Here is a 24,592-nt window from a genome sequence, read left to right on the forward strand (position 1 = left end):
TTAAATATTTTCTGGGGTAAACTACATTTCCTCCCATAAATCTTGGACGGGACAGAATTATAATGATTAGTGTTTTTAAGCAAAACAGTTATCTTCCCAATGCTAAAATAGACCTTTCTTTTCGTAAATGAAATTTCTACTTATAGAATTCCTGCTTCATGGGCAAATTAGAAAACAATGATACATTGAAACTGTACCATTGTACAGTTGTACAATGTTAGGTACAACTATACCAAAGTCCTGCCTTAGCCATAAAACTAGCTCAGCTAAGAGCGTTAGTCATTCTCAGTTCAGCTCAGCTCACATAGTTATGGGGGGGAATAAGACCAGGAAGCAGTATTAAGTATGTTCGCTGCCTTGAGTTATTTATTAAACTATAAAGTCAGGATAAAAATAAAATAAATAAACTGCATGCTTGTTGATCAGCTTAAAATTCCTAGTACTGAAGGGTACTTCCAGGCCACAATAATTTAGGCCAGTGTTTCTCAACATCAACAGCCTTAAGATACTCTGCTTCATGTTGGCTGGGAAATTCTGGGAGATAAAGTCTACACACCTTAAAGTTATGAGGTTGAGAAACACTGATTTAGGCACACACAATATTTACAGTTTCTCTTTAGGTTACAAATGACACAATAGTTCAGGTTCCTAAGCTCAAGAATCCATGTCCCATTCCGTAGATCAAACAGTTCTTCACTTAATGCCTTATGGCATTAAAAAATGCCAATGCATGTTTTTCACAGAGACTGCATGGTTATAATATCTTAATTATTTCTTTCTCTTGCTGCAGCTTGAATTTTGAAATGGAATGACTGAAATTTAGGGAAAAAAGAAATAGAATCAGATATAATAGCAGTGCTATTAGGGTGAGACAATTTAAAAGTAATAAAATCTGCATACATTCATTGATGCATTTTATTTGTAGTTGAATCTTCAAACAGATGTCATTAACCTGCATCATAACAAGCTATGACAAATTGTTTTCCCTTCCCCATATGCTTTTAAAAATAGTGTAATCAATTATTACTGATCCAGGAATTTTGCAGTGCAAATTATACTTTTTTTAGCTATTAAGACTGTATACTAAATGAAAATGTAGTCCTCTTTCTGTTTCATTTCTTCCTTCCTCCATGCCTCATTTTTTCAAGATTGAATGCTAAATTCCAAAATTTCCTTCAAAATTGATTTTCCAGGTTTGACTCTCATGGCAGGAAAAGAGACTTTGGAGAAGTAACAAAGATCAGAAGAGTGTGTCTTTTGCCACTTTTCTGTTCCAAGTTACCCCCAATCTAGCTGCAACATCTGTCACCCCACTGATTGTCAGGGTTGATTTGGCTGATTTGGCTGACTTTTAGGCAGGTATCACCTTTTGCCCTGGCTACTCCATATTTGTCCCTCTTGAAGCTGTTCCTATCTGGCAATGCCAGATAAAAGGAGAGTACCAAATTTTTGGTCAATGATATAGCTCAAAGTCCAAGAATCTGGGCCATCTTCTACGTATTGGATATGTTGTGACTACCCTGCAAATAATCTTGGAGGTTCCTTCGTTTTAGATTTATTTATTTACATTTTTCCAGTTTCAGCTTCTTTTATACGCTGTGTCACAATTTTTGATTTCCTCCCTTGTGTTTTTATAATCTTATTTGTAATAAAATCAGCAGTTTATATAGGCTTGTTGACAAGTTCCCCCAGCTTCCAGGTTTTTAATTAAGATACGGTAGGCTCCATTAAAGGACTTCCCCTGGGAAGCAATGAAAAGGCGTAATGAACACATTATATCTAAGTAGCTTGTTTTGAATTAGCACTTTCTAGATGAGGGACAGCTTTATCTAAAATATTATTCCATTTTATATACCATTCATTTTATTAAATGTTATGTTTTTAACTTGTTCAATAATGGTTTTCTCCCTCATGTAATTGAATAATTTTTGCTTAATTTTGTTGCTTACAGCTGTGTACCTATGGAAAAATTATATCAGTAAGAATAAGTAGGGCATTGTCTTTTTTTGACACATCCCTAAGGAAGACTTATATAGAAGTTAGCCTTTTCCCCCACCAGGCTGTATCATCTTTAGAAATTATAATGAAAATTCTGTGATGGCAGGAAATATTCTGGACATTACATCTGGTAAACTAAGGAAATAAGTTTTTTATGAAAAAAGATTAAAGTTGTTTGGGACCAAGACTAGACAAAAATACTTGCTGTAGGATTATGAATAATGTTGAGATTGATAAACTTAGTGTCAACTTTGAACTGAACCTGGCAGCATCCATTTTTCTGTTCCTCAGTTGCTACACAGAGGGGAAAGGGGTGGGGAGGGAGGTTGGAATGCATTATTAGACACAACAAAGAACTTTCTCATGAGAAGCAGAGTCATCTCTGCCTTGCAACCAATAAGGTTGGGCAAGGAGTGCCTGAAGAGTCCGCCAATTAACCCAATTTGCCAACATGACCTTGTGACACTTGGGGATGGGGTTGTTTTCTAGTTTAATTATACTGTAACCACAGGAAAAATTTAGATTTGGTTTCCCCATGAAGCTGTGTCAATATGATGTACTCATTAAAGAAGACCTTTGAGAAGGAGCCAAGTCTCAGAGTTCTGATTTGCTTGGGTTCATTAGTAAGAATCTTGACACTTAGTAGGAAGAGGGCCCAAGCAAAAGAATAATAAGTAGATACGATTCAGATTTCAGAAAACTTCAAAAAGATTATTCCCTACAAAAGTAATAAGAAATAAAAGTATGCATTCCATTCAATGTTGATAAAAATTACATAATTCCTTTGGGGGGGCAGATAATTTTGCATATACAGCTGTCTGGGATCTAGGATGTCACCAAGCATTAGAATTTTTGTGTGCTTCTGCTCTCTATACTTATTTGGGAAAGAAAAAAAACTGTAACGGAAACTTATTTCAGTTTTGAGGTTTCCAAAATTATTAGCTGACTGTTGTTGGAAATGAATGGCTTCATTATATGGTTCTACTTGACAAAGGCTATTTTTGTGAATTTATGTGAATTTATGTGAGCAATTTGAAAAATTTTCTACTGTCCATACTACTTGGGGGAAAAAAACCCAGAAAAAAATAAATCAGTAAGCCTCTATATTTCTTTCAGTTCTTTTTTTTTTTTTTTTGTAGATTACAGACATAATGGAAGAGATCTTCAAAGTTCAACATTATCAGTGCCAGAACAAGTGATGTCATCCAATCATTGCTCTCGATCAGGCTCTCCTCACCGTGGTGACAGTATAGGAAGAACTAGATCCTGGTCTCCCAGTGTTCCTCCATTACAAAGGTAAATTTTAGTTAAAACTTCTAGGGGAAGGCTGGGGTTCAATATAAAACATACCGTGATCAAACATGACTTTATAAAAATAAACAAAAATGAACGAGAGCAAAAATTAGACTAATTGTTTACTTAAAAGAAATACTTTGTTTATAATGATCTATTTTATTAACTTATTCATACTTGTCAGTGTTTATTTATTTAGCCATTTATTCAATTTCTATAGTCACCCAATTCAACCAAGTGGCCCTGGGCCACTTACAATTCTTAAATTATAAAACAAACAACTGTAAAATTATAAAGCAAAAAACAGTAAAAGTATCCATAAAATAAATGATATATAATAGTAATATATAGCATTTGTTAATTATTCATTGATGAATTTATATAATATAAAGAAATTAGGTAATGAATATTTACATACAAAGATTGTTATAACAAAGAATGACTAAAATACTTTTTATATTAGTATCTTCTATCACAATTCAGATGAATCTTATGTCCAATAACTATTAATCTCCCATTTGAATGTAGTATGATATTCTACTTTTTAAAATTCTGTCTTATATGGAAAGCTGTAAGTGTGCAAGAAAGTTTTCTGCACACAGACAAGAAACACTGAAGTGAGAAAAGTATACAATGGTGTTGTTAGAACTGTGGTATTGATAGTAATTATTATTATTTTAAATAATCATTTTTTCTTCTGCTTACCATTTTTTGTTGGGAGATTATTTTATTTATTTTTAATAGACTTTCATGCTGGAATATCTGTGTTTTCATACTCCAGTGCAGTCTCTACATAGTACTCTTGTTCTGTAAGATCTGTTCTGCCTTTTTAAAATGGAAGATATTGATTATAGTAAAAGGTTTCCAGTAAATAAATACAAAAGCCAGAAAATATTTTTTATTGAGGTCCTCACATATTTTGATCTATATATATTATAGGCAATCATTTTCTCTTGGTAACAAAATAGTCAGACTCACATTAATAATTAGTCAGTGGTGTAGTAATATTTTAATGAGACTTATTAAGTTTATATGCACAACGTGAAATGTATAATTAGTAAGAGCATATAATGGCCATGTTAACATCAGAAAATATTATCTCAAGAAAATGATTAGACTACTTTATTCATGTACTATTTGTATTCATTATTTTATTCAAGGTTGATCAATAACAACTTAAGGTTAAAATCCACACAAAACTGCTAACTAATTGTAAATTTGTGTCTATACATATATGTTCATGAGAGAGAAAGCCCTGTCTCTTTCAGTTTTTGGCAGGTACAGTACAATCTCTGGTCACAACCATAATTTGTTCTATAACTTTGGTCATAACCTGAATCTAATTTTGGAAATTTGGCACTTTAAAAAAAATGGCACAGAAGGGGAAATTGATTGCGGGAATTTTTTTTTGAATTTTTTGGTCGGAACCGAGCAAGTCCAGAAATATTTCATGAGAAGAGTACTACACTCCTCTGCTTGCAACAGAATACCCTATATCACCAGGCTTGAAATTTTGGGCTTGGACAACCCTGAACTACGCTGCCTATGATTAGACTTAAGCGTAGCACACAAAATTATCTGCTACGATGTCCTACCAGTCAATGACTACTTCAGCTTCAACCACAACAATACAAGAGCACACAACAGATACAAACTCAATGTAAACTGCTTCAGATTCAATTGCAGAAAGTACGACTTCAGCAACAGAGTGGTCAATGCCTGGAATGCACTACCTGACTCTGTTGTTACATCCTCTAACCCCCACTCCTTTAACCTCAAACTAACCATTTTTGACCTCATCCCATTCCTAAAAGGTCTGTAGAGGGCGTGCATAAGTGCACCATTGTGCCTACCGTCCCAGTCTATTGTTTCCATTTATTTGTGTCTATTTCCGGTATTCTTACTCATGTTTATACTTACCTATTATCTTGTAAGCGATTGACAAATAAAATAAATAAATAAAATAAATAAATAAATTAACCCGATTTGGTCGTGGTCAGAAGCATTCGTGACCAGAGGTTCTACTGTAGATGAAAGCCCCAAAACTGGTTATTTTCATATCTTCTAAACAACAGTAAACAGGCTCTTCTAACTATATAGTGTGTGGAATTAACTTACAAAAAATATTAAGTGAAGCCATTATAGATATTGGTTCTGATGTAATTTTTTTCAACATAGTTGTGCCCTGGATACTATATGCCTGAGAAGACATGATGCAGCCATTTTGCTGAGGTTCAGTTGGTGTAAGATTGGTTAGAAGTTGTTTATATGTTTGTAAAGAGGAAAAGCAGGTTATGTGTGTGTGTGTTCATTTGTTTGTGTTGTCAAAGACACCTGTGCTCAAAAATGTCTGGCCAAGGCTGTTTGACATCCCTGAACTTGAACCATTTTATTAAAGATGGGAGGAGGAAGTCATAGGGAAGAGATACTACCATGACATTTGTTCCTCTGCCCTAATGTTTAATAACAGAGTATTATCTTTCCTCCAATGCCTCCTTAAGGGACAATTAACACATATTTTAAGTCTCCACTACCATAGTCATAAAATTACAAACATTTTCTTTAGACTTTTTTCCTATCCTTGTGGTAACAAAAAGCAGTGGAGAAATCCAAAAAGTTATGAATGATTGTAACTGTCCTAGATTGTTTTGGCTGATCTCTCTCTCTCTCTCTCTCTCTCTCCCATCCTCGAAGAACCTGTTGCCATTCAAGAAAATATAGTAACAAAGATAAGCATCCCTGGAAAAACAGGAAATATTTTCAACTGATAAAAATTTAACATTTAAGTTTTTTCCCCTCAATTGACAACAAAATTAAAAATATCAATTGTACTAGTCAGAAGAGGTCCTACCATAAAGTTAATATAGGCCTCCTATAACATCTGTGAAAAAAATCTCTTCCTATTGTGTGTGGAAGTTTCAACTGTTTATTAAAATTATATACTTGTTTGAAAAGTTTAAAAGTTCCTTTTAAATATCAATTGCCAAATTTTCTAAAGAAGTGTTCATCATGCCAAGAGTTAAGTATTGTTTAAAAAAAAACACGGAGAAAAATACTTAAATGATATTTTATAATATTCAATATATTAGCAAATAAAGATTGATGCATTTGTGCCTCTGGTACCTTTATTAATTAGAGAGTTAATCCTCATTGCCTTTTACGCTTCTCTGGTTATAGAGTGAATTCTCTTTTCTGCCTTAACTAGAGTTTAGAACTGTATTAGAACTAATGTGAATTACCAATAAAATTAATCAAGATACCCATTTAATTGTTTCAATAAGTACTAGTTATTTTGCATGAATAATTTCAAATTACAAGCTTACTCTATAGTGGATAGATTGTTTGGAATTTCATTTTATTTCCAAATAAGATAAGATTGATCAGTTATTGGGCAATATAATTGTATGTAACAGCACAATGATTTTAGGCTATGGCAAAAGCAAATCTAAATATTCAGGAAACAATTTCCCCACCTATTGGAGGCATTAGAACCTGGTTTAATTTTTTCAAATTTCTCTCATCAATTAAAAGGCAACCGAGTTTCTGTTTTACAATTATTTGATTGCAAAGATTTATAGGATTTATAGGATGCTAAAGCGTTTTCAAAATGCTGCATCAGAGGCCAGAATTTAAATAACCAGCATGTATTAATGACAAAAAAACCAACTGTGAGGTTGAAGAAGACAGCCTACATTTGATTTCTAAATATCATTTTAGACATTTATTTATTTATTTATTTATTTTATTTGTTTGATTTGTCAATCGCTTACAAGATAATAGGTATAAGTATATACATAGTTATGAACACATGAAATGGGTACATATAAGAAAAATAAAAGAAACAATAGGACAGGGATGGTAGGCACATTGGTGCGCTTATACATGCCCCCTACAGACCTCTTAGGAAAGGGGTGAAGTCAATAGTAGACAGTCTAAGGTTAAAGTTGTTGGGATTTGGGGAAGAAACCACAGAGTCAGGTAGAGTATTCCAGACATTGACCACTCTGTTGCTGAAGTCGTATTTCCTGCAATCAAGTTTGCTGCGGTTAACCTTGAGTTTGTATCTATTGTGTGCTCTTGTGTTGTTATGGTTGAAGCTGAAGTATTCATTGACAGGTAGGACTTTGCAATGTATGATTTTATATACCATACTTAGATCAGACCGAAGACGGCGTTATTCAAGGATTTCTAGGTCTAGAATTTCAAGTCTGGTGGCATAAGGTATTCTACAACGAGTAGAGGAGTGGAGAACTTTTCTTGTGAAATATTTCTGGACTTTCTCAACTGTGTTAATATCAGATAAGTAATGTGGGTTGCAGACTGATGAGCTGTATTTGAATATTGGTCTAGCAAATGTTTTGTATGCTCTAGTTAGTAGTGTGATATTACCAGAGAAAAAGCTACGTAGGATTAGGTTAACAACCTAATGTTGTTAACCTAATGTTGGCTATGTAGTTACAGTGGGCTCTAGCACTTAGATCATTAGAGATGAGTATTCCAAGGTCCTTTACAGAGCTTGGATCATCAACAAGATCTTGACTATTCAGCCTGTATTTTATTTTCTGATTTTTTTTTTGCCAATATGTAAGACAGAGCATTTATTTGTTGAGATTTGAAGTTGCCATTTGTTTGACCATTCTGATACATAGTCAAGATCTTTTTGAAGGGTAGCAGTATTGTCTGTGGTATTGAACAGCTTTACATCATCAGCGAAAAGCACGCAGTTGCTCTTAATATGATCACAGAGGTCATTTATGTAGAGTATGAAGAGAGTTGGTCCTAGAACACTGCCTTGGGGGACACCACTATTGACAGGTACAGAATTTGATAGGACACTCCCAATTTTGACCATTTGTTGTCTGTTTGACAGGAATGCTTCTATCCAGTTATGCAGTTGTCCAGAGATACCATAAGATTTTAGTTTTAGGAGTAGTTTGTCGTGTACCACTGAATCAAAGGCTTTACAGAAGTCTATGTAGATTGCGTCTATTGTTTTGCCTTGATCGAGTTGTGTAGTCCATATGTTTTTGCAGTGTAAGAGTTGCAGATTACAGGATAGTTTTTTTCTGAAACCAAATTGTTTATTGGAGAGTAGGTTGTTTGTCTCTAAGTGGAGGATAATGGATTGGTTAATAATTGATTCCATGACTTTACAGGTGACGCAGCCTAAGGAGATTGGTCTGTAATTTTCAACTAGGCTGGGGTCTCCCTTTTTGAAGATGGGGATGGCTTGTGACCATAGGTTAAGCAAGGAGCTGGTCCTGAAAGATTTTTCAAAGATTATGATTAGAGGTTCGGCTATGGCAGTGGATAGCTTTTTTAAGAAGTAGGCACATATTCCATCCGGTCCAATAGATAGAGATGGTTTTAGATTGCGTAGTGCTTTTTCAACACTATCTTCTATAAAATCGATATGTTTAGATCATTGTAGTTGTCTGTGGTTCGGCTAGGAAATACTGGGCATGATCCATTGCTGTTTACAAATACTGAGCCGAAGAATGTGTTAAAGATGTTGGCTTTAATGGTGTCGTCGTTGCAGTCTTTACCATTAGGTCCTATCAAGGGTGGGATGGACCTTGAGTCTTTTAGTTTGTTGTTTACAAAATTGTAAAAAGCGTGGGTGGAATTGGTGCATAGAAGGTTTTCCTCTTGTTTAATGTGATAATTGGTGCATTCAGTCTTTATCTGGTGGCATAAATTTTTGTATCGGCTTTTCAAATTGGCAACGTTACCAGATTTGTTTTTCCGCCAGAGTGATCTCTTTTTGGATTAAAGTATCCTTATTGTTATGGGTAATCTGTTTTTTTGGGGGGGGGGGGTTGTTGTTGGTACATATAGTTTGATCACTCTTTTGACTTCAAGTAAAAATATGTTGTAATGGTCTTCAACAGTATTGCATCCAGTGAATAGAGATTGCCAATCAAGGGATGAGAGATCGTTGTCTATAAGATCATAGTTGCCTTTTTTGAAGTTATAATTGGGGATTACGTCATTGTGATGATTTTTGTGTGGGTGTATGTTGAGACAAAAGTCAATCATATTGTGGTCACTGCTGGAAAAGGGTTCTTTAGTTTGTATTCCGTAAATTAAATTCAAACTATTGCAGAAGATGAGATTGAGGCAGTTGTTTAGTCTAGGGTTGTTGGTTACTAGTTGTTCCAGTCCCAGATTTGTAACAGCATTGTAGAAGGTTGCATGTATGGGTTCAGTTGTACATTCATTTAGGGTCCAGTCAATATGAGGTAGATTGAAGTCACCAAGAAAGATAAAAGCGTGTGGGCAGAATGCTGCCCATGTTAATAGTGTATTTAGCTTGTTTACATGTTCGATGTCATAATCAGGTGCTTTGTAACATAGTAAGAATTGAAATGTGATATTTAAGGATAGTTCACAGATGATGGTCTCAGGAAGGGCAAGCTCCTGGGTAACTTGCATGTTTTTTAGATGTAAGGACTTTTTATAGAAGATAGCAACACCACCTCTTCTACGAATTTCACTATCTGATTGGTAAACATGATAGTCTGTTACTGTGGTAATGGAGTCAGGGAGAGATGCGTTGAGCCATGTTTCACAGACAAATATGATGTCGAATTTAGCCATATTTAGTAAGAGGAGAAATTCAGGTATTTTATTTGCAAGGCTTCTTGCATTGAGTAGCTTGCATTTAAGGCCAGCAGTAGTTGGAATTGAGGTAGTTAGGGGCGTGCATGCCTAGTCTTGGGTGATGGTGGATTGGTTGAGGTAGGGTTGTGGTTGAAGGTTAAAGCTGATTTGCGGGTTGTGTGACTTGATACAGTCAGCATGGTAGTCAATGTATAGGTCCTTCTCTCCATTGTCTAGACGTTTTTTGAGTTCAGTGCGGAGTACACGGGAGCTGGCACATTGCTATATGGTTAGGTCAGGGCGACAACGGAGGTTCTTATGGTTGGTGTTGGTTTTGGCGAGTGAATTTATAGTGTAAATGAATTTACGTTTGCTTGATTCATTTTTGCAAATGACCCTGCAGAAGCATGGGGCCACAGAGCTGTCTCTGTTTTTGAGCTCTCGGCCAATGCGGGAAATGTCAAGTATTATTAGCAAAGGGATCTGCTTATTTCCCCCTCTATAACATTGATGGTTTTATTTCTTCAAGGAATGTGGAACGTGGATCTCGAGGGACCCGATCTACTCCTGCACATTATAATACCATGAATCGAATGGATAGACATCGAATAATGGATGACCACAACTGTCCAGACAGAGAGAGGTAGATATTCTGAAGTAACAGAGTAAATAATGGAAAAAGAGTCCACAGACATTGATTTTAGCTCTCTGGTTTACAAAATTAGGGTAGAAAAAAATGATCTGTTCCTGTTTTTGAAATTATTATTTTGTTACAGGCATTGTGTTGTATATTATGTATTCATACTATGCACTTTTCCTATCAGAAAAACTAGGAGGCAGCAAGTATCTTTTAATTTAATTTAGGGTTTTATTCTATGAGGTTTTTATTTTATTTTGACTATTAATTTGATTTTGAATAATAATTCATTTAAAGTAAATAATAATTAGTCTGTTAAGGCCTTCAAAAATAGGAAGATATAATAATTTACCAATATAATAATTTAATATTTATATATCAAATAATTGCAAAGCTTCCTGGTATGTTCCATACTTGATTTTAGCATCAATTGCCTATGCATAAATAGATTTTAAACAATATATACTTATCCTGTATCTTTTAGGCAGCATTTATCTCTGGACATAAAACATATATAGTACAACTGTATATTCATCTCATAGATTGGACTTAGTGCAAAAGGGTCTTTTGAGGATTTCTGTTAAATATAATATTTCTTCTCTTATACATACATATAAATGTATTTATTTTAATTATTTTTCCTTCGTTTGATCTGAATATTTGAATTAGAGATGAGACCAGAATCAATCTTGCTAATTTTTCCTTCCATGCCTATGACAAAATGTGCATTCCTTACAGCTGAAAAGCTGTAAGCTTTTGTGGTTTAGATGGGGAAAGGGAGGAAATCAGATGACCTTAATCAGAATCAGGTGGATTTCCTGTTTGTGTTCCTTCATGCATATATTCACACTCCTGGTCCAGGATTCTTGAGATATCAATGCTCTGCCAGTATCCCAGCCAAGTCCTGTGTTCTTAAGTAAGGCACAGTATCCAGAATGTTGATTTAAGATCCACCACTGCTTCTTTTGTGTATGTTTTGCCCACTCACTGGATAAGTCGATCCAGACCTGCTGGCACATGTTAAGGTGCCAGCAGATTCCAACATTTTAGTAAGGCATGAAAACACCTTTCTAGGCCTTTCTAGGATGCTAATGATTTTTCTGCTTTTGTTTTCATGCTGGTAATGAAGAGTGTGTTATATAAAGGATAAAAACGAAAAAAGAACCTAGCTGGATCAAATGTCTTCATGTATTCTAGTATGCTATTTTATATAGTGGTCTACCAAAGGCATTCTGGAACTCATAACCATAGATAGAAAAGCAATGGCTTTGTTCTACTGTTGGTCAATAACATCTTGTATTTAAAGTACAAGATTGTGGATTGTGGATTGTGAAGATAGTAATTGCATAAACTAGTAGCTATATGTAGGTAGCTCAGGCTTTTGTGAATTTGTATTTCCTTTTAAAACCTGAAAAAGATGGCTCCCAGAAGGCATTCACTGCAAAAGACAGTGAATGTCATGATTTACAAGTTTTGTGTAAAGTATTTTTTGTTTGTCAGTCCTGAATGGTCCCTGGATTAGTTTCCATGCATGAGCATGGGTTCTAACTAGGCACTAACTTTGTCCTTGTTTGGTCCACACCATAAATTATTTTATACATCTCCATTGTCATACCTTTGTTTTCATGCTTTTCCTTAGCTTTACAATATTTTCAGATGTGGTACCATTTCTTAAGTACAATAGATTCATATAACAACATTACTGTATTGGGTACTTCATTCCTAATGTCATCCAAATGAATTGTCCTAATAATTCCCTTCTAAAAATTAATTTGATCTTTTATAGCTGTCACACATTGCTTAACATTTTCATTGAACTAACCACAATAAGTCCATGATCCATTTTTTTTAAAACAGCCATTGCCAGCTCAGATTTGTTTGTCCCAATATGCTCATATTGTACTTTATTACTTTATTTGTGATTTTAATAGCACTTAGAGCTATTATTATTTTACTTTCTTGAACAATTGTTAACATTACTAATTGTCATTAGCAAATATGGGCACTTTGTTACTTATCCTTGACTACAGATTGTTATTTAACAAGTAGCACAAATTCCAGCGCCAGTTCTGTCCCAGTCCAGTAGTTTACATATCTTTCCAGTACAAAAATATGTCATTTAGTCCTTCTCTTAGTTTACCATTCTTGAACTAAGTGCTAATCTTAGGCTCATTCTTCCCAGAAAATGGGTGTGAAAAGCAATTTTTCCCAAGCATGAATTCATAGCTTTCTTTAGCAAGATTTAGTAAGATAAACAAACACTAATTCAAGAATTCCAGCAAGTGGGCTACATTTCAGATTTTGAGCATTTTTCTCCCTATTATATGGTATACTGGAAGGGGAGGAAGCTGAGCTTCCCTGAGCTGTGGCGGCGCAGTGGTTAGAATACAGTTTTGCAGGCTAATTCTGCTGACTGCCAGCAGTTCAATTTTCATCAGGCTCAAGGTTGACGCAGCCTTCCATCCTGCTGAGGTTGGTAAAATTAGGACCCAGATTGTTGGGGACAATATGCTGGCTCTGTAAAATTGCTTAGAGCGGGCTGTGAAGCGGCATATGCATTTATTGTTATTGCTATTTTAGTGGTGCTGCCTTGGGTTGTCTATATAATGGTGAATTGAATTTTTGTCAGGATCAGAAGCAATTCTTAAATGAAAACAATTTTAAATAAAAATTATTATTTCATTGGAATATAATTTATTATACCTGGGATTTTGACTTTGGCTCCTAGATCTTGTCTGTGACAATGAACTCCTTTTAATGCAATAACTGCTGAACCAACATTGTTGTACTACATAACATGTTCCAAGGTTTTTTTTCCCCCAGTTCCTTTCCATTTGTCCCCCAAAATATATACCCTTTTTCTTCTGTTCAATATGACACATGATTTTAAAAAAATAGATCTGAAATCTTATTGGGGCTAGTTTAAAATTAATAAAATTAAAAATAAAGAATACCAAGTACACACACCCATGTTTTATGAACATAATTATTGTATAATAATTTTATGAATCCTAAAGCACTGAGCCAATTAAATAAATTTAATCTTTCTTTAAAAAAAATTAAGGTCAAGGGGTATAGTACATTCTGTTATGGATAAACTGTTATTCTGTTATTGTTTATCCGAAGTGTTCATATTGAGTTGAGATCTCTCAGGGTCATAAGCAACTTGAGAATTCAACATTTTTAAAGACCTGATTAAACTTGCACGGGGAAACTGATAAAACTGTCAAAAATCACTCAGGGCATTGTTTTTTATTCTTATGCAAGCAGTTGCGCTGTGACAAAGTTAGAAAACCTTTGTAACTTAGAAATAAATTTGAATTATTTCTTGCCCATAGAAATATTTGGAAGAGGGATTTATATAAATTCATTTATGATTTAGGAGGTTGTGGTACTACAAGCTGAAAAATAATGTTTGTGCACAAATCTATTTTGAAAAATGTAGTAAATCTATGGTTATTTGTTACTGCAAAACATTAGGGGAAATATAAACAGGGCCAATCCATATCATCCCTTCCCCCTCTGTCTCCATGGAATTCAGGGTACTTGATTTCTCTCACTATTTTCTTACTGGTAATAGCAACCTGAAAAGAGAGTTTAGGCTAGAGACAGTAACTGAGTCCAAATCACTCAGAAATATTTGTGGCATAGTAAGAATGCAGCTTTAGATCTTAATCCTGATTTAATATTGTAAACCATGCAGTATATTAAAATATTTAAACAGTACTGTAAATTTATTAGGAGTACTGCAATACCATAACAAAAACAAGGTATTTTATTGACATATAAATGTGATTTAATTAAAAATAATGATAGATGTAATAATGCCGTGGTTGCTTTGAAAATGATTTGGGAAAAGTACTTTAGAACCTGCTTCAGTAAGAGACCAAGATCTCTGTTATTCATTAAAGCAGTCAACTCTGCTTAGGCATAGACCAGTGGTGGCTAAACTTTTTGGGCTCCCGTGCTGATAATTGCACTCGCGCTTGTGCACTCGTGCTCACATGCTATCACCCAGAAGGCAAAGCACGTGGCGCCCTCATGCCCCTGCGCATGCGTGTAGTTAATCTATTTAAATTAACAATTTTGTTTTTTAGAAAAACACATTTTTGTACGGGCACATACTTAGACTAGATGGGTTTCTAATGGAACCTGTTATCTAAGACAGCTTGTGGCCCATGTGAAAGTCAGATCACCCTGGTCTCTACAATTTAAGTATAGGGATGCTTATCTATGATAGGCTTTTTTAAGGGGTAAGATACAGTCAGGCTTCCCCAATTTCTAAGGCTTTCTCCAAAGGAGTTAAAGTTTTCCCCTGGGATTACAAATATTGACTCTCATGGTTTCTGGAAGACTGCAGCACCTTTTTGCTCTAGCAGCTTACCAAATGCAATGGGCATTCAAGTTTGACCACTTTATCCTATACAGGTAGTCATCAATTAATTATGGTAATTGGGATTAGAATTTCGGTCACTAAACAATGTAATTGCAAAATGCAATGTCATATGACTATATCATTCAGTGGTGAAAATTCCAGCACATCCAGTTGCTGTCATTAAGTAAACTCCATGCTGTTAAGTGCAATGTCATATGTCGTGTTTGCAACTTCCTGCCAACTTCCCCATTGACATTGCTTTGGGAAGCTGGAAAAAAAAAGGTTCCAAATGGCAATCATATGATCTCAGAATACTGCAGTATCATAGTTGAGAGCCAATAACAGCGCCTGGATCATGATCACATGACTGCAGGGATGCTGCAACCATTGTATGTGTGAGAAGCAGACACAAGTACCTTTTGTTCAGCACCACTGTAAGTTTGAATGATCACTGGAGGAGTGGTTATCACAGGAGAATCACCTGTATTTTGATTCACTAAAATTTTCTGGGACTGTTCTATCAAAAAAGCCTTATTCCAGTTCAAATGTTGAGCCAAAAGCGGACAATCTTCATGTATCCTGCTACTGAGTGCATCCCTGGTGTTGCTTCTTGACATGCTAATTGTTTGTGAGTGGTATGATAAGATCTTCAACCTTGTTTCCAATTTTATGATGAATTGGTAAAAATTATTCAGTGAATTGTCCCCTGAAACAGCAGAGTAGTCCATTTAGCAGCTAGCCCAGACAGCATACTGTATGAGCCAACAATGGGAGGATTCATATAAAGATGGTACTATGCCAGAAATGCTGGGAATCACTCTAGGGATCTATCAAATTTCTTTCAGTTGGCTTCAGGACACTTATAATGTGAAAAACATCATAGTTGCACTATGTAAACGCTAAGAGAGAGTGGACAGAGTTTTTCTGAGTTCTTTTTCTGGAATAAAACTCACCAAACAAATGTTTCACTTAACAACAGAAATTTTGAACTCAATTATGGTCATAAGTCAAAGACTACCTATCCCTTTATGGCTTATGAGACAGAATCTAATGATTCTATTTTTAGCAAGTAAGTCTTTGTGCTTTCTTTCTTCTCCATGCCCTCTTTCTTCTCACAATGTTTTTTTCTTTTAAACAGTTGAATTTTAGGAAAAGACAGCTTCCATCTTTTATGAGCTTTTTGATTAATCACACTTATGGTGAAATCACAATATAATATCCTCAACGTCAGACATGCCAAGATAGTTCTGTGAATTTATTCTGGAATATTCCTAAATATCTGTAAATATCTTGCACCTATTGCTTAAGTTTTTTCTAAATATGATAGTTATGGGGCAGCCACCTTGATTAATCAAAGCAATAGTACCTTGAATTGAGTTGCACAACATCCACATTTCAGGTGTGTGGTGGGACGGAATTAATTGCTTATAGTAGTATTGCATCAGGAGAAGCACATTAATGTATCTTTTATGAAGTTTTTTTTCCTGTATAAAAATTACACCTTTGTGCTTGTGTGCTTAGACCTATTTTATGATATATATCTATATATGTTACTCTATCTTAATTTTATTGTCTTACAATTTTATTTTTGTTTCTGCTATGCTTTCAGTCATTATCTCACTCTGCCTTGGTCCCATCACACTCAATCCATTGACTACCATCATAGAGATGCCAGGTATCTGCTTTCCTGTGTGTGACTGTGTATAAATGCATGCTTTGACTTCTATTTCTTCTTCATACTTGTTAAGTCACTGAATGGCTTAATAAAAAATATTTTGCAAATATAAATACTTGATTTTTTAAAAAGTACTACCTTACATTCATTTTCTGTCTAATCAATTGAGAGCATGCTATGCAACAACACTTTTTGCCCTGTTCTTGAACAGTTATCATGCTTTGTCTATGAATTTCCATATGTTAGATTCAGCTCAATATTGCTATAACTTTTTCACTCATACTATTGTAAACATTATTCCACATTATCATCCACAATACCAAGGTGATATTTGTAATCCTACCACTGCTCACAGATAAAAATTGTTATACAAAGTTGAAGAATTGAAGTGGATGCTGTATATCAGTGGTCCCCAACCTTTTTTATGCCGCTGCCCGGTATCAGCATCAGCTGGGTGCCGCCATCTTGTTTTGATGAAAGTGCTTCCGTGAGCTCACCGGAAGCACTTTTCATCAAAACAAGGTGGCGGCCTCCAGCGCTTCAGTGAGCTTTTCCGGTAGAAATGGCTTTCTACCCGAAAAGCTCATCGAAGCGCATGCCGCTATCTTGTTTTGATGAAAAGTGCTTCCGGTGAGCTTTCTACCCGGAAAAGCTCACCGGAAGCACTTTTTCATCAAAACAAGATGGCGGCGCCCAGCAAGCCAGCGGCCCGGTAGGATTTGTTCCACGGACCGGTACCGGTCCGCGGACCAGTGGTTGGGGACCCCTGCTGTATATTACCTGAAGGTGTTGGTTGTATTCCAGAGGATTCTTACCTCATTTATCACTAGGTATAACTAGGTATCTTTAAGAATTCTTACCCCATTTATCACTAGGAACTCACTAGGTATCTTTAAGGCAAGGGTCTTCAAACTTGGCAAGTTGAAGACTTGTGGACTTCAACTCCCAGAATTCCTGAGCTAACATGACTGGAGGAAGAATTCTGGGAGTTGAAGTCTACAAGTCTTAAATCTGTTAAGTTTGAAGACCCCTGCTTTAAGGAATCCTGTCCCTTGCAGCCCCAACTGTATCATGACAATAATGCTGATCTGCTGTCTGTCTGTCTGTCTGTCTGTCTGTCTGTCTGTCTGTCTGTCTATCTATCTATCTATCTATCTATCTATCTATCTATCCATCCATCCATCCATCCATCCATCCATCCATCCATCTCTTATCAGCAGTCTTAGGTGTGCTTATCAATGCCTTTTCAGTTGCATGATATTTAATAAAATAGGATCTGAATACAGAAAGAACTCGCTAATGTCTTTAAAAAGAAAGTTTGTTTTTATATGGGGCAAATATAAGGTTTAGTATGCTGTATTAATTTTGAATACAGCATACTAAAATTTGAATTTATGCTCGTAAGAGTACTGTTTTTCCCATTTGCCAAAGCTGGATGATTGTATATTTACAGTATCTGTAATTTAATGCAATCAAATGTTATTTTAAAAAATAGCCTAACACTTGCCAGATTTTTAAATCATAAGAGATTGGGGTTGTCATTTGAGATCACCAAGAATTTTGTATAAATACATAAAATGTCAGGAATTAAGGATGACCAAATCTCGTCAGAGTTTGTTTAATTTTTTGCAGTCTGTATCATTATATGAGATCCCATATCACTGCATAAAAATATTGCCAATACCTGAACTAGATAGTTATATTATGATAGCTATAATAATTTCACAAACTTAAAATTGTGCCCCAAAGTTTGGAGATCTTGTCTTAACAAGGGGTTCTCCTATACTTTGGCTGCTAATTAAGGGAGAAACCATTCAGATTTCAGCCAAACATTTCTTTCTTCCTACCAGTTTCTAGCATTAATAATATAGAATATGTCTGGGAGTAATGAATTTTAGCTGAAGATATATGTTTCCTTATTACAGGAAAGCAACTCTTGTATGATTGGGAAATGTTGTATCAGAATTACCTTAATGATGCTATTGAAGAGCCATTTATGTCGTTGGCTGGGTTTTTTGCCCTATTGATTGCATATTAATTATATTTGAAGGAAACTTTACTTTCCTCATACAAATTTCATTGGATAATCAATAAAGTTTCTTGTAGCTGTCTCTTAGGCTACTTCACATAAAATTCAGAAGTGCTCAAATATACTGTCCTTTTTAAATGTTCAGTCCAAAACGTGTTGATGCTTAAACTCTTATTTTGATCCACACTGTTTATAAATTAAAATACACGAATTAATGAATACATTTTTCATACCCTTTTATTTTCTTCTATCATTCATGTATACCTTCATGCCTGTATTCTCTGTTTCTTAATTTAGCTTCATGTTTCATTGCTTATGTTTTGGCAGCAAGGAGCATTCATTGTATCCTAACTTTTGTGAAGATGCAATCAGATTACTTCGATCGCATAGGATGTGCCGTACCTATTCTGAGGGTGCTTACTATGAGTTTGAGAGGTATAACAGATACCAAGTATCATTAGTTATGACATTAGGCATAAATGCATAATATACTGATGTGTAAAAAGCTGTCACTGCTATTTTGAAAGAGGTGTGGAATTAAATGAACATGAGTTCCAAAAAGTGAAGAGAAAATACTATTTGATACAAATATCTGAAGCACTTAAACTTTTGAGGGTGATATTTGTAGAATTCATGGCACACTATTTACTATTCAATATCGAAAATAATATTTTGGGTTTTGAATTCCTCTGATCTGGGAACTAGATAATTTCTATCTTTGATTCTGAATGGGATTGTACTGTCCCACTCAGTCTGCAGTCTGCAAGTCCAGCTGGCACTTGTAGCCAGGATAATACCATATTGTGTGCAAGTTGTACCTGTTCCTGGATCAGCAGGTCTTCATTTCTGTCATTCATGTCCTAGTCATTTTCCAGCTGGACTAGTTCAACATGGCTACATGGGATGCAGTTGAAGATCATACAGAAGCTATAATAAGCTTAGAATGCTGCAGTGCAGGAAATCATGGGCACATCAGTGCATGCTCATGTAACTAACCTTATTTCCAAGCTGCATTGGCTTCCTTGTTGGCTTCTGAGTGCAATTACAAATGATAGTTATCATATATAAAGCCCTACATGGAACAGGATTATATTGTTACTGAGACTGCTTCTCACAAATGATATCTACCTGTCCCACATGCTCTAGGATGGACATACTTCATGTCATCTGATGGAATCTGGGGAACTGCCTTTTCTGTTGTAGCATCTGTTGTTGGAATGATCCTTCACAAGATAGAGCTAGCATTGATCCTGATGGCTTTCAGAAAGCCAACTGAAACTTAATATACTGTAGATATAGAATGGGAATGAATATTCTACAGCCCTTTGATTTCTCATTTGCAGCCCCAAACTTTCCCAGGGTAATGGTTTCCTCCCCATTTTGATAAAAGAAATAAAAATCTAATGTAAGCTTCAGTAGTATTTTCACACACAAACAATGAAATCTAATTTATTATACATATAATAAATAAATAATTTACGTAGCTGATGGTTGTTGTAATTCTGGTGTGATCAGAAATTATCTACAAGTTGAAATGAAGAAGTCAACTTTTAGATAGCTTGGATGTAACTTTTTTATGGATTTATACAACTAAATAAGCACCTTGGATCTAGTCAGAAACAAAGCATTTAAGTTGTTCTGCACCTGAAAGGGCATCACAGATAAAAGTCTACTTGGAACATTTGCATTAGCTGAACTTACAGAATATTGTTCAAGGGCAGTTCCATATAGAGTAATTTCTGAAATCTAAATTAAAAATCATTAAATTATAAATGATCATGGCCTCATTTTTGGCCACAAGTAAGAATGTAACTTAGACAACACTCAGCTGAAAGAACATCATGTTGGTTAGTATTATACCTATTATCCATCATTCCCATATTCATATTTTTTATATACTACTTTTAAGCCACAGAATGTTTTGAAAAAGGTATGCACACTCCCCTTTGTGCTATAACACATTCTGTTTTGGTCAATTGTATTATTTAATTTGGGCGGGAAATATAACATCTTTAATAAGTAATATTGAATATTATGTGCAGTAGCATTTTAATGTTGCCTTCATCCCACCCTCTCTCATAGCTCCTCAAGGTTGACTGACTTAATAGCTAAACATAAAAAGGAACTAAGCTAAACATTTTAGTGAGAGGCTTGGAACAAGAACACATTACTTGAATTGTTGGGAATGAATATTTCATTTTCCCAAATCTTTAAAAGTTTACAAAAATTGGCTTGACCTGGTGAATCTACCACCAGTCTACATTCAGAGATAAGTGTTCATATTTACCTCATGTCCTGATTCTGGCTTGACCTGGTGAATCTACCACCAGTCTACATTCAGAGATAAGTGTTCATATTTACCTCATGTCCTGATTTCACTATGTTGGATATGTTCCACTACATAATGTTGACTCTGCACATACTTCAGTAATAGGCCAGTTCACATGACTGAATTTATGGAATGAAAGTCTTGCCATCATTTCTTTTGTCAGTTGAGGTAGAGAATGTCTTAACATAGTTGTTGAATGTAAGATCATCACAGGAACGTGAGTCTTGACTGAATATGGAATTATTTGGAAAATAACTGTTTTCAGGACACAAGTTATTTTTACTTTGTATTGTGCTAAAAGTAGCTTGATATTTGCTGGACAACATCATGCATCAGCAGAAGTATGCAAGGCCATTCTAAAATATCTTTACTGTTTATTTTATGTTCAGGAGGAGTAGGAAGGAGGGAAGAGAGCCTAATACATATGTTGATGACACGTTTATTTCCCCTGCTCTCGAAAGGTATTTACTTATAGATAGATAGATGTATAATTAATACATATATTTAAGAATTTTGAAGAAGGTAGTAGACATGGGCTTATAGAGTAGGGATTATCAACTTCAGACCGCTTGTAGATGTTGTGAATCTTAATTTGGTTTAATATACTGTAGATATGGTAGAAGAACATGTACTTTCAGGATGATTAAGGCTAATCAGAAGTGTGCAAAATGTTTTGCATTAAAACCAAATTGAGCTAAAAACAGGCTGCTTTGACTTTTCAATGATTTTGTAACTATTTCAAATGTATCTGATCTTGAAATGCTTTTTTGTGAGTGGAATACTTTCTATAAGATTGGGACACTTCTGATGAGCTTGAACAATCTATTTAATACTCAAGGTGATTAAAGTGGAACTGTTTGCTTATCTCTAAGACTAACATAATTCATTATATTTGGTGGTCTTAAAAATGGCTAAGGATGCTATATAAAGCCTACCTGTCATATATTTAATATCTGTTCTAGTAGTTTCACTATGGTTTACTTTTTATATAGATATTGGCAATTTTATAATTTCACTATTCTTGTTGCTGCTATTATTTATAACAGTGTGCTTATCACTATCAGATTTATTGGGCAAATTTGTTTAATAAATAAATTTACCTAGACAAAATATGAGGTTTGTATTCAGAGTTGTTCTGTTGATGGGAAGGCTTTACTGTATTTCCAGCAACAGGTACTATAAATAATATAGTTCTTGTGCCAGCTATAGTATACTCACAATCAGATGCAAAATAAGATTGTGATGATTGTTAGGCCGTGCAGATTGTACCTGAAAAGAAAATGAGTGTTCTTTGGACCAAATGCTGTGTCAAATAAATATCGTGTCATGTAATATTTCTATCAAGACCTGACATATTTATTTATTTACTTACAAAATTTTACACTCTGCAAAGAGACTCTAGTGGCTTACAATTAATAAATTTATTAAATTTTATTATAATATTATATTATATTTGAAACAATTACGTATCAGACAGTTAAATTCCCTGACCAAAAGGTAATACTTTTAAAGAATAAAATACTTTAATTTTTTCAAAAGATTTGATTTTCCATATGTATTTCAAGATGTAGTGAAAAGGATATAAGGAGAACATTTGAGATTCTTGCCTGATTACTGAGATAAAAATACATCTCATGAGAAAAATTGTTTGGAAAATAATTTCATACTTATAACTTGTCTTTATTTTAACTGCATTGCAAAGGTATTACAATGGTGCAAGTTCATGGGCAGATCATGTAGTCAATGGTACAGCTGAAAATCACAGGTGAGTAAAGAGTAAAGTATTATGATTCTGTAATATAGGATTTGTATTTAGAATTTAAATAGAGTATTATTTTAGTTTATGTTTTATTTCTTTCCCTTTAAGACCCAATTCTATGAGCATTAGATTTTAATAATATTTTTACAAATACAGTTATTCTTCAGTTATAGATCCAAAGGGATGCATGTAGCCCTCAGGTTCCCTTTAGCAATCTTAGACGTCCTCTCCTCTTATGGTTACTGAAAAATAATTACATAGTTTCCTGCCATTTCAAGGTAGGAACCTAATGAAATCTATAATATTATAGATTATATACTAATCTAATTAGTACATTGGCATTGGAAAAAAAAGAAACTCCTGGCCATCCAAAATGAATTAAGGCTGCCTGAAGAGTAAAAAGTATTGGACAAAAATACGAATATGGATAAGAGAAATTACGAACATTCAATTAGAATTTAAGGCAGAAATTTTCTTATTGGGAATAATAAAAGATGAATACGCAGAAGAAATAAAATATTTAATTTTACATATAATTACTGCGGCTAGCAGTACAATAGCCCTTGTACAATACTGGAAGGATGATCAGATGCCAGTAGAAAACTTGATAATCCAAAAAGTTTACGATTGCGCTGAGATGGACAAACGTACCCTAAAACTAAAAGAAAAGGAAGACTCAAAATATTATACAGTCTGGGAAAATTGGTATAATTGGATAAATAATAGAAACCAGCGAGTAAATAGATAAGGAAGGAAAAATATAAAGAGGTTATAATAGAAGCATTAACCAGATATATGAAATAAGTATTAGAATATTGTTTGATAAGAAGCACCATCTAAGTAATTTGTAATGTATATGTTCTGTTTTTGGTTTCATTTTTAATGCAATGTTTTGTATATTTTTTTTAACATTTAATAAAGTTTATTTAAAACGAAAACACACACACACACAAAAAGAATTAAGGCCTTGGCTACAAAACGATTGATCACCTCTGTCTAGTTACTATTTTAATTGCATTTGAGTATCAGGGTGTCATATTAAAATTATCAGTGAATGGATTCATCTATTGAGAAGGAATTCCATGAAGGCTATAAACCCACTGATAGAGATTAATAGATTTTTCAGTGGAAGTATTAAAAATATTTCATGTTTTGAGAAAGGGATTTGCTAGGCATTTTTATTCTTCTATAAGAGCCTAAAAGAATCTTAGTGGCTTAGATTAAAACAGTGGAAAAAAGATCGGGTGACAAACTTACCATCTAAAAAAAAATGAAGGAAAAAAACCCCCAATTTCTGGTATGATTTCAGGAAGTGAAGTAAATAGAGACCTTCCAAACATTTCTCAACTTCATGGACTAGAAGACGTCTAACATCCCTTCCAACTCTGTTATTTTGTTAATTCTGTCATGGACAGATTTATTTACCTCCAAATCTAATCTGCAACCCTTGTATTTGTTAATAGAGCTCACCTATCAATACATCTGATAGTGAAAACACCCCAAATAGGGGTACATAAAATTAGGTGACATATGCCAATAACATAATTATTTCATTGATTTATTATGGATAGAAAGAACGAAAGAAAAACTTTAAAAAATACATAAAAATGTATTGGAAGAAGTGCTTCAAAACTTACATAACTATAGTTTAAAACACCAGAGTACTTTATTGAATAGAATACAGCGTGCTTGTACCACTTCTGAATACAGACAATACTTCACCTATGATCATTCTTCGACAACCATTCAAACTTAGGACAGCGCTGAATGTATGGTGGTTACAACCCATCCTCCAGGTTCAGGCTGCCCCATCACCATCGCCCCTCCCATGGTCATATGATTGTGATCTGGGGGCTTGACAACTGGTTTTTCACTTACAACTACTTGCTGTTCC

The 24,592-nt window shown here is 34.6% G+C and overlaps 1 protein-coding gene across 1 annotated transcript in view; it reads left to right on the forward strand.

The window, feature by feature from the left end:
• Nucleotides 1–24,592, forward strand: part of RIMS2 (regulating synaptic membrane exocytosis 2) — a 286,641-nt gene that overhangs the window by 162,470 nt on the left and 99,579 nt on the right. Inside the window, exons 19-24 of the mRNA XM_087962082.1 lie at nucleotides 3,138–3,294; nucleotides 10,424–10,537; nucleotides 16,516–16,581; nucleotides 18,938–19,045; nucleotides 21,329–21,400; nucleotides 22,642–22,704. Of these exons, the coding sequence (XP_087818208.1) occupies nucleotides 3,138–3,294; nucleotides 10,424–10,537; nucleotides 16,516–16,581; nucleotides 18,938–19,045; nucleotides 21,329–21,400; nucleotides 22,642–22,704 (580 nt within the window). The remainder of the gene's footprint in view (nucleotides 1–3,137; nucleotides 3,295–10,423; nucleotides 10,538–16,515; nucleotides 16,582–18,937; nucleotides 19,046–21,328; nucleotides 21,401–22,641; nucleotides 22,705–24,592) is intronic.

Source organism: Notechis scutatus, chromosome 3, assembly GCF_049901735.1.
Source record: "Notechis scutatus isolate UNSWTSFEM ecotype Mainland chromosome 3, rNotScu1.2, whole genome shotgun sequence".
Lineage (NCBI taxonomy): Eukaryota > Metazoa > Chordata > Lepidosauria > Squamata > Elapidae > Notechis > Notechis scutatus.